Here is a 17,378-nt window from a genome sequence, read left to right as displayed (position 1 = left end):
TGCTAAGACCCTATGCCTGGTTCTAGAGAAGCAAAGAAATCAGTTCAGTGTTTGCCTAAAGAGGTCAGTGTGGTACTAGAGACAGCATGTATATAATTACTTAAAAAGAATGTGAGAGGCAGCACAAGGTAGCATCAGTGATTTTTCAAATTTATCTTAACAGTGGAAACTTTCCCCCAAAAATCTCTTATGCAGAAACTCAATATATAAGCAGATAAAATAGAATTTTGCCTACCTGGCCTCCTCTCTGTTCACATTCCTGCTGTTTGAAACCATTGCTGTGGGAGTCCAAAGCAAACCTGGCTTGAATCCTGGCCCTGCCACTATCCAGCTGTTTAACCTTGGATACATGACTTCTTTATCTGTTGAACGAGGATATTAGTTTTTTTGCTGGGTATTGTAGGAATTAAACATTTTAGGAAAGAGGTGTAGCATGTCATGTCGGTAAATGGTAATTAGGATTATAACATAGATGGCACCGTGAGACTTTAAAAAAGAAGAAACCTACTTCTGACAAGGGGGGTGGGTTAGCCAGGGAGGGCCTCACAGAGGTAGTGATATACTGCTTTCAGGCTGAATCTTGAAGGGGAGGAAAATTGCAAAACATGGTAAAGGGTGTGTACCCCAAATAAAACATTTTAATAATGAAGACTTGGACATGTGGAATCTGCCTCATTACACCTTTTTGGAGATAATGACCTCACCTGTGTTCTAGGTAGCATTTCCTTACATTCTTTGACTCACATTTTAGTATTAGTCTGGGTCGGGCCAGGCCAGAGTAAGAATCACTAACTTTCTTTAGCTAGCTAGTTAAACTGATTACTTAACTAAAGGAAAAAAAGTACCCTAAACCTGAATTTGTAAACCATGCCTTGGTTATAATGTAATGGTGCATTTACAGGGAAGTCCTTCCTTTTTTAAAAAAATTTTTACTCATTTTTTGAGAGAGAGAAAGAACAAGCTGGGGAAGGTCAGAGAGAGAGAGGGAGAGAAATCCTAAGCAGTCTCTGTGCTGTCAGCACAGAGCCAGACATGGGGCTCAAACTCACAAACCGTGAGAGCGTGACCTAAGCGAAAACTGAGTCAGATGCTCAACTGACTGAGCCACCCAGGCACCCCATAGGCAAGTCCTTCCTAAATGCAATTGCATTAGTGTGTTGGGAATTAGGAATCTTTATGTCCTCCTCTGAGGTCTTAGTATGTAGGTAAGGGTTGTTTTTTGCCTGAGATTGCAGTTAATGGGACTGCTGCTATGGATAAATTGCAGGTAGATATTTGCTTTAGATTTTTTGGAAAGAGAGCTAGAATGTTAGTTTCTAGGAAAAACTATTGAATCATTATTATTATTATTATTATTATTTTATGTTATTTATTTTTGACAGAGAGAGAGAGAGAGAATGTGAGCGGGGAAGGGGCAGAGAGACAGGGGGGCGGACAGAGGATCCAAAGTGGGCTCTGTGCTGAGAGCAGAGAGCCCAATGCAGGGCTCGAACTCACTGAGCTGAAGTTGGAAGCTTAATCGACTGAGCCACCCAGGTGCTCTTAGTGAATCATTATTGGATACTTTTTTCTTCCTCAGCAATGAAGGATTTTTCTTTTTATATAAATCCGATTTTATTTGTTTTTAATTTATATCTTGTTTATTTTTTTATTTTTAGGTTTTGGAGAGAGCACGCACAAGCCAGGGAGAGTGGGGGGTTGAAGTGGAGAGAGAGAAAGAGAGAGATTTATTTTGAGAGAGACAGAGATGGTATGGGGGGAGGGGGGAGGCACAGAGAGAGAGAGAGAGAGAGAGAGAGAGAGAGAGAATCCCAAGCAGGCTCCGTGTTCAGTGCAGAGCCCGACAGGAGGCTCAATCAACTGTGGGATTCTGACTGAGCCAAAATCAAGAGTTGGATGTTCAACCTACTGAGCCATCCAGGTGTACCTATGACAATCAGATTTTAGACAAAACATTTCAGTGTGATAGACAAATACATTGAAGGAGTATTAAAGTGGGGGAGATATAGAAAGAAATTAAGGTATAGATACATAAAATCATATAACACTTAGTGTATACCAGTCAGTGTTGTAAGTACTTTACATGTAATCAACTCTTTTAATCTGTCTGACAGTTCTGTGAAAGAGATACTATTAGTAAAAGTAGCCTGTATCAGTTAACTTAATTTGTTTGGCTAAGGGAGTTTGCAAACTATGGCTGGCAAACCAAATCCTGCCTCTGCTACTTATTTTTGTACAGCCTGTGAGCTGAGCTGAGAATGTTTTTTACAATTTTTAATGGTTGAAAAAGCAAAAGAATATTTTGTAAAATTTGATTTTAAAAAATTGCATGAAATTCAATGTCCGTAAAATTTTAGGAACAGAAACAACCTATTTCTTTTCACATTGGGTTTTTTTAATCATCTTTTTTTTTTTAAGTTTTTATTTAAAAATTCCAGTTAACATACAGTGTAATACTAGTTTCAGGTGTACAGTATAGTGATTCAACACTTAAATACATCACCCTGTGCTTATCACAAGTACACTCCTTAATCTCCATCACCTATTTAACCACAAACCTGTTTCTTGGTTTGCCTCTCTCTTTTTCCCCCTTCGCTCATTTGTTTCTTAAATTCCACATATGAGTGAAATTGTACAGTATTTGTCTTTCTTTGGCTTATTTCACTTAGCATAATACTCTCTAGCTTCATCTGTGTCCTTGCAAATGGCTTTTACATATTGTTTATTGTTGTTTTCTTGCTACAGAAACTCTTAAGGTTAGCAAAACCTAAAATATTTACTTTCTGGCTCATTACAGAAAGTTTGCTTACCCCCTGGTCTAGGTAAATAGGGGAGAAGATATGATTAAAATAAAAGGTGGGGCGCCTGGGTGGCTCACTTGGTTAAGTGTCCAACTCCTGGTTTTGGCTCAGGTCATGATCTGTCTCACAGTCCTTGAGTTTGAGCACTGCATTGGCTCTTCGCTGACAGTGTGGGAGCCTGCTTGGGATTCTCTCCCACTCTCTGTGCCTCCTCCCGCCTCCCATACCATCTCTGTCTCTCTCAAAATAAATCAATAAACTTAAAACAAATTGTTTAAAAATAAAAGGTAATAAAATTAATATAGATGCAAAAGAATGTGTCTTTATTAGAACATACCAGGAAGACTAGTTATATAATGAATAAGTCAGCTGTATTTTCTTCTTGAAAAATTTTTTAGAAATCTTCAACAGAAGCTTAACTGTAATGAAAAATGCTTGCTTATTTCAAAATGTTGGACTGATGTCTTTTTCCTATTAATATCTCTTCAAGGTATATCTGAGGAGTCTTGTAAATATGTATATTATGTTGTTTGTTTTTGTTTTTTTTTTTGAGAGAGAAAGAAAGTGCATGTGTGTGTGCTCGCGCGCATGTGGAGGGGAGGGGCAGAGGAAGAAAGAGAATCTTAAGCAGGTTCCATGCCCAGGGTGAAGCCCAATGGAGGAATCCATCTCAAGACTGAGATCATGACCTGAGCCGAAATCAAGGGTTAGATGCTTAACAGACTGAACCACCCAGGCGCCCCTTGTAAATATTTTTTTGAATTTGAGTGGCAGTTGGAATTATCAATTAAATCTGAGTACCTGGACCTTGTAATTTGATTTTTGCCGTTAGAGCCCAGATATCATTTTCTGACACTGATGATTTCTTGATGAAATATTCATAATTTTGCTTTTGACCCTCTAGGACTGGCTGTGGTTTATACTGTTGAGGGTATGGTTCTCTACTGAGGATGTGCATCAGAATCACTTGGAGACATTTAAAAAATTTAGATGCCTCCTCAGAATCTCTGGATAAGGCCCTTTACCATAATTATCTTTAGGAAATTCTTCAAGTGGTTCTAATGTACACTCCTGGTTACTTCCTTCTTCAACTATTTTAATAAGTCCAATTTGACAAAAATATGTGTGTGACATTTATTGTTCTGTTTCCCATAGATGTTTTTCAATCTAAAGAATCATTGTCTAAACTGATACAAACTTGCAGAGGTCAGTGGCATCCGTTTGTTGAATTCATTTTCTTTTGATGTTACTTAATCATCTAATAGAATGCAAGTTGAAAGATATTTATATTAGAGAGCAAGAAGTATAATTCAGTATTCTTCATTTTTATAAGATATTTATTTGGCATCATGGAATCCCAGAGATTCTGGAAATAATGAATTTGATAAAGTAAAACACAACTTACATGAAACAAACATTTTTAGGAGGAATAATTTATTTATATTTGAGAACCATTTTGTTTTGTCAGTGTTCTTATCAGGCTGTGTGTCTGTAAAATAACCATATAAATAGATGTTTTTGTTTTCATTTAAGTAAATTTACAAGAAAAAAAATGACCCACAAATCTCTAAAATCATATTAAAACAAGAAATGTTTGTCTTTTTTCACATTCCCTTTTACTGTTGATAGGCATGCACTGTTGTACCATACAGAACAGCTGGTTTGCGATGAAAAGCACTGGAAACTATATACAATAAAATCCAAGTAAATCAGAATTTGTTTCTTTGGAACCTTCAGCTGTTCAAAGTGGCTACATGCCTTAAGTCAAAGAAGAGAAGGAAACCTTTATTTGTTTGTTTGTTTGTTTATTTATTTAAATGCTTATTTATTAGAGAGAGAGAGAGGGAGTACCAGCAAAGCCTGGGAGGGGCAGAGAGAGAGGAAGACACAGAATCTGAAACAGGCTCCAGGCTCTGGGCTGTCAGCACAGAGCCCGATGTGGGACTCAAACCCACGAACCGTGAGATCATGACCTGAGTCAAAGTTGGACACGTAACCGACTGAGCCACCCAGGTGCTCTGGAAACTTTTTTTTAATCCGTGAAGAAGCAGTATTAGAGCACTCATCAACAAGTAAATACTGCTCTGATGAAGGTTATATCTAGCATGTTTGATGGGTGTGCCATGGGAATGTGAAGATGCATCCTGATCAATGTCCATAAAGGGAGAACTAAGAAATGGTGAGGGAGACAGGCCAAGAAAGAAGAAATCGGGAGGAAAAAAAAGAGGAAGCATCAGCAGTAATGAGATGGTGCTTATAAATTCTAATGGTAGTGAATATCAAAAACTTCGTGGAGAGTATGATGAAAATAAAGAGGGGGTAGGATGAGTTCTCAGTTACCTATTTTGCATGTCAGTAGCCCTTATTTGGATATCTTTCTTGTTTGTTGTAGGTTGGAAGCAGTTTTTTACTTTTGGTAACCCTTGAAGGTTTTAATTTGCCTGGAGGGTATCCAGGGTGTAGAGTTTGAGCACTGTGAGGGGTGAAGAGTATTCATTCAAGTAGAGTTCATTGACCAAGTCTATAATAATAAAGGCTGCTATATTACAACAGAACTGAGGATATGGGGATATATTAGGGTACTCCAGAGAAAGAGAACCAACAGAATGTTATATATATGTTTAAAAGGAAAAAGTAACAATCTCTCTCTGTGTGTCTCTGTCTCTCTGTCTCTGACTCTTGGGGGGGGGGGGGGTTGGATAGATTTTAAGGAATTGGCTTACATGATTGTGAAGGTTGGCAAGTCCAGAATTTACAGGGTAGGCTGCCTGGATGGAGATCCAGGGAAAAGTTCAGTTGCATCTAGAGTCCAAAGACAGTCTGCTGTCAAAATTCCCTCTTCCTCAGGGGTAATGTAGGTCTTTTCTCCTCAGGTGTTCAACTGCTTGGATGAAACCCATCTACATTATGAGGTTGGGGGGAGTGGGTAATCTGCTTTACTCAAAGTCAGCTGATTTAAATGTTAATCTCGTCTAAAAAATGCCTTCATAGCAATATCTAAACAAGTGCTTGACCAAATATCTGGGTACTGTGGCCTGGCCAAGTTGACACATAAAATTAACCATCACGGGAGGTATAATAGAAACCATCTCATAGCATGATTTCAGTCTTGTAGTGACAAGCAAAAAACAAAGGCAAAAAAGATTGATCCTAAGATGGGCATCTAGATATGATTTATATTGTGTTACTTAAGTCTAAGTCTGTTGGATTTCAAAGTTCAAAAACTATTTCTGCTTTGTTTCTTTAGATTCATAATCTAGCTATGGAGCATCTGTTTGCAACACTTGCCTTTAATATTAGAGTTACTAGGGTTGAGATTGGTAGGAATAATTTTCAGTGAAAAAGTGGTATCTTAATTATTGGCCAAAGGCTAACTGAAAAATGCAAGATATTTTATATGTACCCAGATACTTATCTGATAAGTGATTTAAATCTTTCAAATTGAGATGTAGTTGTTGGCTGTAACTGATAGAAAGTGAGGAGGTGGTGTAGCTGTTTGAAGACTTTTACTTTTTCAGTCAACTGTGTGCCTGAGCTTAGTCTGTCCCTCAGTGATGAATCAACCTAGTCTTGTTTTTGTTATGGCCTGCAAACACTAAGTCCCAATGAATCATGGGCCTCCAGGCTGAAGCAGAGTAAGAACAAGTAGACATTAAAGCCCAGATGTTTGATTAAAAACAATCAGTGATCTAATATTTTCAAATTGTGGGCATGGGAGAAGCTTTATACTTAATTTTTCACACAGAGCACAAGATACTGCAAGGAATTAAAATTTTGGTTAATTTTACCACCTTCATTTTTATTAGAAAATGATTTCAGAACTCTAGAAACTTATCTCTGTAGATGGGAAAGTAAGGAAATTATAAAGATTGATTTAAGGAAATGAAGGTCCTCTTAGGTCCTTTTTATATGTGATCTCATGGATTTAAACTATATACTGGGGTATTTTTCAGCATATTCAGTGCATTGACTTCATAGATAAGTTTATTTCTTTTTTAATTATTTGCATTGCTGTATAGCACTAATGATGCAATTTTAAGTATTTTTACCTAGAATAATACTCAGACTCCAGTATTGAGAATTTAAAGAAACATATAATCTGGTATTAAGTCTGATGTCGTGTTAAGGAGCATCATCATGATAAAGTGATAATTTTCAGTAACTCTCAAAATACCCACCACTAGTTCTTTAAGTGAGAGATGTTCCTTCTTTTAGCCCATACCATGGGAACTGTGCAAATCAAAACACATATGTATGTTCTGATAGGTTAGTTACACATAGATCAGAATGATTTGGATGGTGCAGACAGTTCAGAGACAGCGAGGGGAAAAGAACATGGCACAAGTGAAAAAAAAATTGTTTTCCAGAGGGCAAGACCGTGTGTGTTTTGGGAGAGGATTGTTTCAGTTTTCATTTCTCAAAATTTATAGAACATCAGTCATGTGGCACTAACCAGATCATACACATTCTTCATTATACTATATAAAATTGTCAAAAATTAAGTAACAAATGAAAAGATGGTCAACGTCGCTCCTTATCAGGGAAATACAAATCAAAACCACACTCAGGTATCACCTCACGCCAGTCAGAGTGGCCAAAATGAACAAATTAGGAGACTATAGATGCTGGAGAGGATGTGGAGAAACGGGAACCCTCTTGCACTGTTGGTGGGAATGCAAATTGGTGCAGCCGCTCTGGAAAGCAGTGTGGAGGTTCCTCAGAAAATTAAAAATAGACCTACCCTATGACCCAGCAATAGCACTGCTAGGAATTTATCCAAGGGATACAGGAGTACTGATGCATAGGGGCACTTGTACCCCAATGTTTATAGCAGCACTCTCAACAATAAGCCAAATTATGGAAAGAGCATAAATGTCCATCAACTGATGAATGGATAAAGAAATTGTGGTTTATATACACAATGGAATACTACGTGGCAATGAGAAAGAATGAAATATGGCGTTTTGTAGCAACGTGGATGGAACTGGAGAGTGTGATGCTAAGTGAAATAAGCCATACAGAGAAAGACAGATACCATATGGTTTCACTCTTATGTGGATCCTGAGAAACTTAACAGAAACCCATGGGGGAGGGGAAGGAAAAAAAAAAAAAAAAGAGGTTAGAGTGGGAGAGAGCCAAAGCATAAGAGCCTCTTAAAAACTGAGAAGAAACTGAGGGTTGATGGGGTGTGGGAGGGAGGTGAGGGTGGTGGATGGGTATTGAGGAGGACACCTATTGGGATGAGCACTGGGTGTTGTATGGAAACCAATTTGACAATAAATTTCATATATTAAAATAAATAAATAAATAAATAAATAAATAAATAAATAAAACTAAAAAAAAAAAATTAAGTAACAAGAACTTTGATAAGAAAACTTGTGTCATGGGGCACCTGGGTGGCTCAGTTGGTTGGGTGTCTGACTCCTGGTTTTGGCTCAGGTCATGGTCCCAGCTTGGTGGGATCTAGCCCCTTGCCGGGCTCCACACTGAGCATGGAGCCTGCTTAAGGTATTCATTCTCTCTCTCTCTTTCCCTCCCCCCCCTCCTTCTCTCTCCCCCCACCCTTCCTCTCCCCCTCTGTCCCTCTCCCCTGCTCTCTCTCTCTAAAATAAAATTAAAAAAAAATTTAAAAACCAGTTTATTAAGTAGGAACATTATGACATACAACATGAATAGACGACTTGATGTCTTTTTTGTTGGATGCCGGTTATCCTGTGCTCTTTAAAAAACCTTGGTCCGATTCTTTTGAAACATAATATGTGGCCAGCATAACTAAGAAAGTAGCTTTTAGTTTTCTAAGTCAAATTGAGATCTTAATTCATTAAATTATAGACAATAATTTTTTCATCCTTTTTTACCACCATGTAAAAAAAAAAAAGGTTAGCTTTATTTTGCTTAATTGAATTATTGTGTACGAAATCTATGTAAGGATATTAGGATAAAATGATAAAAATAGTTGTAAGTATCAAGACGGGCATATTTGTAATATGAAATAGTAACGCAGTTTAATAAAATATCTTACGTCCCATTATTGACTTTGAGAAAAATTCTATTTTTTGTTACTTTGCTATAAACCTAATGATTTGTAGAGTACCATGTAGCATGCAGTTAATTGGGAAACAACAAATTTTATTGAACTTGTGAAAATTAACTGTTGTGCAAAGGTACTCAGTAAATCTTGATTGACAGTAGTTTCTGCCTTGCTTCATTGCTGTATGTGGACAATATTGTTTGGATTAGGATTAAGAGCTATAATTTAATATGTGCTATTCAAGCAAGGTAGATAATCTGCTAACGCTTTTTAAATAAAGCATTGTCAAGTGACAATTTCATGAGAGCAGGAGCCACTGGAGCCAGCTGGAGCCATACTCCAGTTACTGTAGTATATGACTTTGGTGGCTCTCCTTTTTTTTTTTTTTTTTTTTTTTTTAAGTTTATTTACTTTGAAAGAGAGCTGCGGAGGGGTGGAGAGAGGGACAGAGAGAGAATCCTAAGCAGGCTCCATACTGCCAGCACAAAGCCTGATGCAGGGCTTGAACTCAAGAACTGTGAGATCATGACCTGAGCTGAAATCAAGAGTTGGATGCTTAACCGAGTGGGCCACCCAGGTGCCCCTTTTTGGTGGCTCTGCTAAACTCTTAGATCTACATATAATAATAAATAAATCTGATGATTTCTACTTTTTATGCTAATGTGTACTGTTATTTTTATGTTTTCCCTTACACACATCCTTTATTTTCTGTATTTTCCTATTTCATAAACTCAGGGTTGGTAGGTAACAATGTACAAAATAAATTCTTAATGAAATAGGTCATAAAGCTTGTTTAGATAAGTGTGAAACCTATGTTGTTAACACATGGAAACTGAAAAAGAAAATAATGTATTTTTTAATGTTTGTTTATTTTTAAAATTTGAAAGTTATGTTGAGAGAGAGGCAGAGAGAGCGAGCTGGGAAGGGGGCAGAGAGAGTGACAGACTGCATTGACAGTGCAAGCCTGGGCTCGAACCCAGGAACCATGAGATCGTGACCTGAGTTGAAACCAAGAGCTTAACCAACTGAGCCACCCAGGTGCCCCTCCCCCTTTCCTCTTTCTTTGGTGAGGTACTTAACACAGGCAGTAAACATTTTTGCCTAGGAGAGTTGCATTTGTGTAGTAGATAAGCAGGTGTAACATTAGAATATACAATGGTTAAGAATTCTTCATTCCAAAAAACCTACTGAAGCTTCAGTTTCTAGTGCTTAGGCAACACAGATCCCATCTCTAAGAACGTCTGGATGTTGACATGCAAATGAATAAATGAGACTCCTCTTTGAAATATGTTTGTAATATATACAAGTAGCTTAGAAGGGATTATTGAAGTGCTGCCAAAATACATTTCAAAATGTTAAGTCTTTTCATTCATTATGTTGACTTTTAGAAGGATTTGTAAACTGCCTTAAAATGCATAGTAATAGTTTATATGTGCTTCTTTGAGGGAAGAGGTCTTGACTTTATTGACACTCCCTCCCCTCCAAAAAAAAAAAAAAGATTAAGAATTCTTTTACCAGGTGGTATGAAAATATTGCTTGGTTTATTTGTACTGTTGGTTATAAGTATGGATTGTTCATTGCAACATATTCTAAACTGTTTTGCTCCATTTGAAAACCATTTATTTGTGTTGTCATGTGGTATTTTGCAATTATATATTAAAATATTACGCTGAAAGTTAACAGAAGGTAAATCAGAAATACTTTATATTCTTAGGTATAATAGCTCAATTACACTTGTGATTTCTGATAGCCATATATTATATATGTAGGAAATTGATAGAGGATGAAATAAGTAGATATTATCTACTTATTTCTGGGAATGTTAGATGAATTACTCAGGGTTATAGAGTTGATGACAGACTTAAACCCACATCTTCTTAATATGCATCTAGTGCTCATCATATTCATTGTCTCTCTTTACCATTTGTCATCAATACTTACCTTATGATAAAAAAGTTATTAACATATAGTTAATAATAACATAAAGATAATAATAGCTAATAACAAATTAGGAAGTCTTAGATTTAATCATCCTATTTTGTATTCTCTGATTACAGCCTTCGGGTGTTCTCCCAGAATATAGAGACCTCTGCTTTCTTGATCCCTCTACTCTCAATTTGCCTTTCCTGTTTTCAGTTTCTGTACAATGCAGTTTAAGCTCTTAGATCCATTATTTTGACTCTCATCATCCATTCATCGCACAAACCTAGCAGACCCTCAACCCAACCCTGGATCTCTAAATGTGTGATTTTGTGTCTTCAGGCAGAGCTTATATATTTGCTAAACAAGAATCACATACCTTTGTAGATGAGGACCACTAAAAATTCAGTCTCCAATCTAAAAAAATGTACTTCCTATTCCATTTCTTTGTCCTCATTCTTCACAGCAGCTGTTTCAAGTCTCTAAACTTAATGCTTTCTTTCTTACTACCCCTACTCAGCAAATGACCTTACTTCCTATTTACTCAAAGTATAATAAAACATATTTGCATCTATTTTTGAGAGAAAGTGTGAGCAGGGGAGGGGCAGAGAGAGAGGGAGACACGGAATCCGAAGCAGGCTCCAGGCTCTGAACTGTCAGCAGAAAGCCCAACGCGGGGCTTGAACTCACCAACTGTGAGATCATGACCTGAGCTGAAGTCGAACACTTGACCAACTGAGCCACCCAGGCGCCCCTCCTTTCTTTCTAACACAGTGGAAGAGGCGACCCATCTGTATGTGTAAGACTTCTCCTTGTGGGATCTCATTCCTTTCTCATCCTCTTCCCTTAGTTCCTTGTTTCATTAAGTATTCCCCTCTTCTGGTTTTAAAAACAGACTTTATTATAGAACATGTCAGTACATAAATAAAGTTAGAGAATACTGTAATGAATCCTCTTTGTACCATTACCCAGCTTCAACAGTTACCAACCAAGATCAGTCGTGTTTCCTGTTATCTTCCATGCACACTCTTTCCACCCCAGTGTTTTTTTTTTTTTAAAGATTTTATTTTTAAGTAATCTCTACACCCAGTGTGGGGCTCAAACTCACAACCTCGAGATTAAGAGCCACATGCTCCACTGACTAATAAGCAAGCTAGGTGTCCCACCACTCACATTTTTTCATGCATATTCCAGACATAACATTTTATTGATAAATTTTTTGTTGTATATTTCTAAAAGATTTTTAAAAATAAGCACAATACCACATTGACTCTTGAAAAATTCATAATTATTCTTTAATATCATCAGACATCCATCCAGTGTTCATTGTCCCCCAATTTTTGTTCATTGATTTGCAGGTTTTTTTTAAGTTTATCATTTATTTGAGAGAGCGAGTGAGCACAAGCGGGAAAAGGGCAGAGAGAGAGGGAGACAGAATCCCAAGCAGGCTCTGCGCCATCAGCACAGAACTTAATGCAGGACTCAAACTCACAAACTGTGAGATCATGACCTGACCCAAGATCAAGGGTTGGATACTTAACCGACTCCACTACCCAGGCACCCCAGCAGTTGCTTACTCTTCAGTTTTTTTAAAATCCAGATATAAATAAGGTCTGTAAATTGCACTTGGTTGATATGTCACTTGTGTCTTTTAATCTATAGGTTTCCCTTTCGACTTTTTTTCTTCCTTTCCTTGGAATTTGAGAAAACTGGGTCATTTATTTTATAAGACTTTTTACAGTATTTTATAAGGCTTCACAGCTATTGGTGGTTATATCCCCATGATGTCTTTAACATATTCCTCTTTCCTCTGTACTTCTTGCAAATAGATGGTTGGAGCCAGAGACTTAAACAGATTCAGATTTGATTTGAAGCAAGAATATTTTATAGGTGGTTTAGTGTTATTTTGTCAAGGGATATATCGTGTCTGGTTGTCTGTTTGCCTTTGGTTGATTAGGGGGTGAAAATATTGATATTAAAATTCTTCATTCCCTTCTTCATTTCTCCTGTGTCATTTTTTCCTCCACCAGTAGCATTTAAGCATCTCATTTGCTTGAGAAAAACTCCTTTTCAGCATTTCCAGCTATTTCTAAGATACTTATTTATGGTACTATCTTTACTTCATCTCCCTCATCAGCTAATTTAAACATGGTTTCTGCATGTTAAACCATATCCTTATCATTTTACTGAAACCATTCTCATCAAGGTTATCAGAGCTCTAGTCTGAATGGAGCAGACCCATTTCAGACCTTATTTTGCTTAATAGTTGGATACTTTTGGATACTGTTGATTGCCTCTTCTTCATGAAATACTCCCTTGGCTTCTGTGACATACTCTCTCCTGTTTTTATTTTTTCCTCTTTGACTCCTTCTCTTAGCCTCGGTTGTAGACTTTTTTTTTTTTTTTTTTTTTAAGTGTTGGTGTTGTTCCGCCTGGCTCTACTAGTCCCTCTGCTCATCTAGCTCTATGCGTTCTCCGTGGGTCCTCCATTGTCATGGGCTTCAGTTATACCATCCCTAAGCTGATAAGTACCAGACCTTTTTTTTTTTTGTAGGTCAGTTCTCTTCAGGGCAGACTTGTTTGTACTACTCCCTACTAAAAATCTCAGGCACCTTGGAATCAACATACCGAAAATGGAGTAAGTCCTACTTTCCTCATCCCCTCACACACAGGAATTTGCTGTTCAACTTAGTTCTAAGCCAGAAATCTCTGCAAGTTATCCTTGACTCCTTGCCTGACCTTTCTCACCTTCTTGCTACCCACATCTAGTCACCAATCCTGTAAGACCTGGTAAATGATTTAAATCCATCTAATTCTCTTCATTCACTACTGCTATGCTACTGTGAATCTCCATCATCTATCACCTTCATTACTGTAAGTCTCCTGTCTGGTCTCTTCCTTTCCTGTCTTTTAGGTCCATTCTTCACTACATAAGCAAGAATAGTTTTTATGAAAAACTTACCTAAAGGCACCCCATTGTGGGGCGCCTGGGTGACTCAATTGGTTAAGCCTTTGACTTCAGCTCAGGCCATGATCTTGTGGTCCATTGAGTTCGAGCCCCATGTCGGGCTCTGTGCTGACAGTTCAGAGCCTGGAGCCTGCTTTGGATTCTGTGTCTCTATCTCTCTCTGCCCCTCCCATGCTCACGCTCTCTGTCTCTCTGTCTCTCTGTGTCTGTCTCTCTCGCAAAGATAAATAAACATTAAAATGTTTTTAAAAAGCTGTCCATTGCCCTGAGGATAAATGTAAAGAAGACCTGAGCTTGTTTTGTGATATACACCCTGCTTACCTTCTCAGCTTCATCCTGAATCATCTCTCCCTATGTGGTAATACTTGTCCTGCTTTTTGTACTATGTCAGCTGCCTGTATCTTGGCTGACTGTTCCAGTAGACTGTGAACTTCTTGAGGGTAAAGACCAAGTATTTTACCTTATTAAACCTGGTGCCTGGTACATAGTAAGTGTTTGGCAAATGTTGAATTAATAAGTTGTGCAGGGCACAATTACACGTTCAGTGATTTGTTTGTGCCTTGGTTTTATTGTTATTAGATCATCCTAGTATTCCAGAAGTGTTGTTATTCATGTACATTGATAGGGTTTATTGGCTAGAGGTGGTCTCTCCATCATTAAACTGGGCCTGTGGGTTACCATTGTCCCAGATAATAGAAGCCTGTAGGCAGTTCAGATACTCGCCACCATCAGAAAAGCCTCACCCTAACATGAGTTCCTAGATATGCTTGGCTTGGTGAGGGTTAATACTTAGAAAAGTGAGGCTTAAATAGTTAGAAGTTGTTAAATACCAAAGAGAGATAGTTTTCTGGGTTGTCCATTGTGTTTGGTTCTCATTCCACTACTTATTGCTGACATTAGTCATATTTTTTCTGGATTTAAACAGATGTGGTGGTTTTCAGCTGTCATTTTAGCCAGCTGATCTCTAGGTTGGAAGAATCATTAAAGATAATAAAATAAATTCCAGATTATATATACTAGAATTGCTAAACAGAGAAGGACCTTCATCAAAGTCAGTAGCTACCATTGGGAACATCTGAGCACTCACTTTTTGACTCGGGGCTTGTATTTAAAACCAGGGTTTGTTCTCATTTTTCCTCCTTGACTGGCTTGTTTGCCACTATATATATCCCCTGTGCATGGAATAGTGTGGCTGGCATGGTATGAAAAAGGTACTCAAGAAATGGTCTCTTCTGTCCATGATTTGTCTCTTGATAGGTGGTCCCGCAGGCCTTTCATTAGATGTTAATTTCATTTTATTTAGAGGATGATTTCCTGTTTCTTTTTTCTTTAATTGTTTTTAATGTTTATTTATTTTTGAGAGACAGCATGAGCGGGGGAAGGGCAGAGAGAGAGAGGGAAACATAGAACATGAAGCAGCCTCCAGGCTCTGAGCTGTCAGCACAGAGCCCGACGTGGGGCATGAACTCACGAGCCACGAGATCATGACCTGAGCCGAAGTTGGACGCCCAACCAACTGAGCCACCCAGGCGCCCCTGATTTCCTGTTTCTTTAAAAAAAATTTTTTTTTTAATGTTTATTTATTTTTTGAGAGAGAGACTGAGTGCCAGCGGGGGAGGGCAGAGAGAGAGGGAAACATAGAATCTGAATGAAGCAGGCTCCAGGCTCCGAGCTGTCAACAGAGAGCCAGAGCTGGGCTCAAACCCACGAACTGTGAGATCATGACCTGAGCCAAAGTTGGACGCTTAACCATCTGAGCCAACCAGGTGCCCCTCAAATATATTTTCTAAATACAGTGGAAATTCTGTCTAGCTGTTTTTGTACAGTGTGATAAATTAAATGAAACTTGTTTTGTAAAATAGGAAACTTGAAGAATAATTTTTTAAGAAGTAATTCTTTGATTTTTCTTAACTTTCACCTACATTTACTCTGATTGAACTGATTACAATACTTTTTAGATGTTAAGTAGAAATTGATTTTATTTTGTTACAAATATAAAGGAAAGACTCTGAAATATTGGGTAATATTATCCAAAAACTAGGTTAGAGAAATTGAATTACTATGTGAGTACATAGACTCTAGGGGGTAGTCCATTAAGGTTTTTGTTGTTGTTCTTGTTTTTTAAGTTTATTTATTTATTTGAGAGACAGCCCAAGTGGGAGAGGGGTAGAGGGAAGGAGAATGAATCCCAAGCAGGCTCCGCCCCACCAGCGCAGAGCCCAGTGCAGGGCTTGAACTCATGAAAAGGTGAGATCATGACCTGAGCTGAAACCAAGAGTCAGATGCTTAACTGACTGAGCCATCCAGGTACCCCTAAAACACATGCCTCTAAAGAACACAAAATAAGTTGAAATAAAATTAAATTGTTTCTTCCATTAAATGCATTAGTTAAGAGGGCATGTGATTGCTAAGTAATTTACATTATAAATAATATCAACTAAGATTATTAGTGACTAATACTCAGTCTTGAAGATTATCAGTTACGGTTAACTTCTTTGGCTTGTGGACATTGAAATCCTTTTTTCAGATTATGTGTTTTTTGTAAATTAGAATTTGTATTTTTTTTGTCTTTTTTAAGATTTTATTTTTAAGTAATCTCTACACCCAACATTGGGCTTGAACCTATAACCCCAAGATTAAGAGTCACATGTTCCACCACACACCCTGATTTTTTTACTTTGAGGGAGAATTATAGTCTGGAGAAGTTATATGTTAATATTTGAATTTTAACAAAATTGATATCTATATTATCTGGCTGGTGACATCGTTGGGAATGGGTAAATTTGAAAATAGTGCTATTTAAGCTCAGTAAAAAGATAGTTTAAAGTACGTACTAATATGATCATAACAAAACGTCCCCTACCATTCATTAGCATCACAGTAAATCGTCTTTGAAAGTATAAACTGCAAATAGTAATGCAGAAATAATTTAAATTCTAAGTGAAAGAAATTATCTTCTCTTTCTCTCTTTTTCTCCTTAGGTGGAATGAACCCTATTTGTTGACTATCTCCTGATTACTGGTTGGATTCACTTGTAAAAGAATCGTCTTCCCCTGTGTGGACGCCACTTAGTGGCATATTTAATTATAAATCCAGGGATCACAACGCTTTTTGATTTCCCAAAGGAGGGACATACCACTATATCAAAGAAGCTTGATATTACAGCCAAAATGGTGCTGTCCCAGAGACAACGAGATGAACTGTAAGTCTCTCTGTTTTGTGTTTTTAAAAAAATCCTTTCATAAAAGACAAAGTAGTAAGTTAAAATAACAGATTTGGGAGATCTATTCTTAGATTCCTAAAGTATTGTTAGTGTTCAGATACTGGTTTGGGCAGTTAAAACTGGGTCTTATTTTGAAATAGTGTTATTTACCCTTACAATTTTGTTGTGTAGAAGTTTAAAGCAGAACAGACAAGTAAGTTACTTGGGATAAGTTTTATCCTAAGCTTGTCTTAAATATGTTCAAGTAGGAAGATAGAGGATTCAAAGCTCTTCTAAATTTTTTTTTGTCTAGAATCTGTGTATTCGGAAAATGAAAGCTTTTTTTGTTGTGGCTAATGCCTTTCCTTTGCCTTCTTGTATTTTTTATCTTTTATCAGCCAGTGGCTATTAGAGAATTTGATCTTTATGAGGTGGATAACATAGTATTAATGCAAA

At 37.4% G+C, this 17,378-nt stretch overlaps 1 protein-coding gene across 2 annotated transcripts in view; it reads left to right on the top strand.

Moving 5' to 3' along the window:
* Nucleotides 1-17,378, top strand: part of PAFAH1B1 (platelet activating factor acetylhydrolase 1b regulatory subunit 1) — a 74,372-nt gene that overhangs the window by 20,769 nt on the left and 36,225 nt on the right. Inside the window, exons 1-2 of one of the 2 annotated variants that reach the window (XM_042917349.1) lie at nt 13,307-13,390; nt 16,702-16,922. In XM_042917349.1, coding sequence (XP_042773283.1) covers nt 16,891-16,922 — 32 coding nt within the window. In that variant the 5' untranslated portion in view covers nt 13,307-13,390; nt 16,702-16,890. Of the gene's footprint in view, nt 1-13,306; nt 13,391-16,701; nt 16,923-17,378 lie in introns of those variants that run through there. The other variant, XM_042917348.1, reaches the window with a different exon arrangement.

Source organism: Panthera leo, chromosome E1, assembly GCF_018350215.1.
Source record: "Panthera leo isolate Ple1 chromosome E1, P.leo_Ple1_pat1.1, whole genome shotgun sequence".
NCBI classification, from domain to species: Eukaryota; Metazoa; Chordata; class Mammalia; order Carnivora; family Felidae; genus Panthera; species Panthera leo.
The sequence above is the reverse complement of the archived record's forward strand: the minus strand, read 5'-3'. Positions and strand labels throughout refer to the sequence as shown.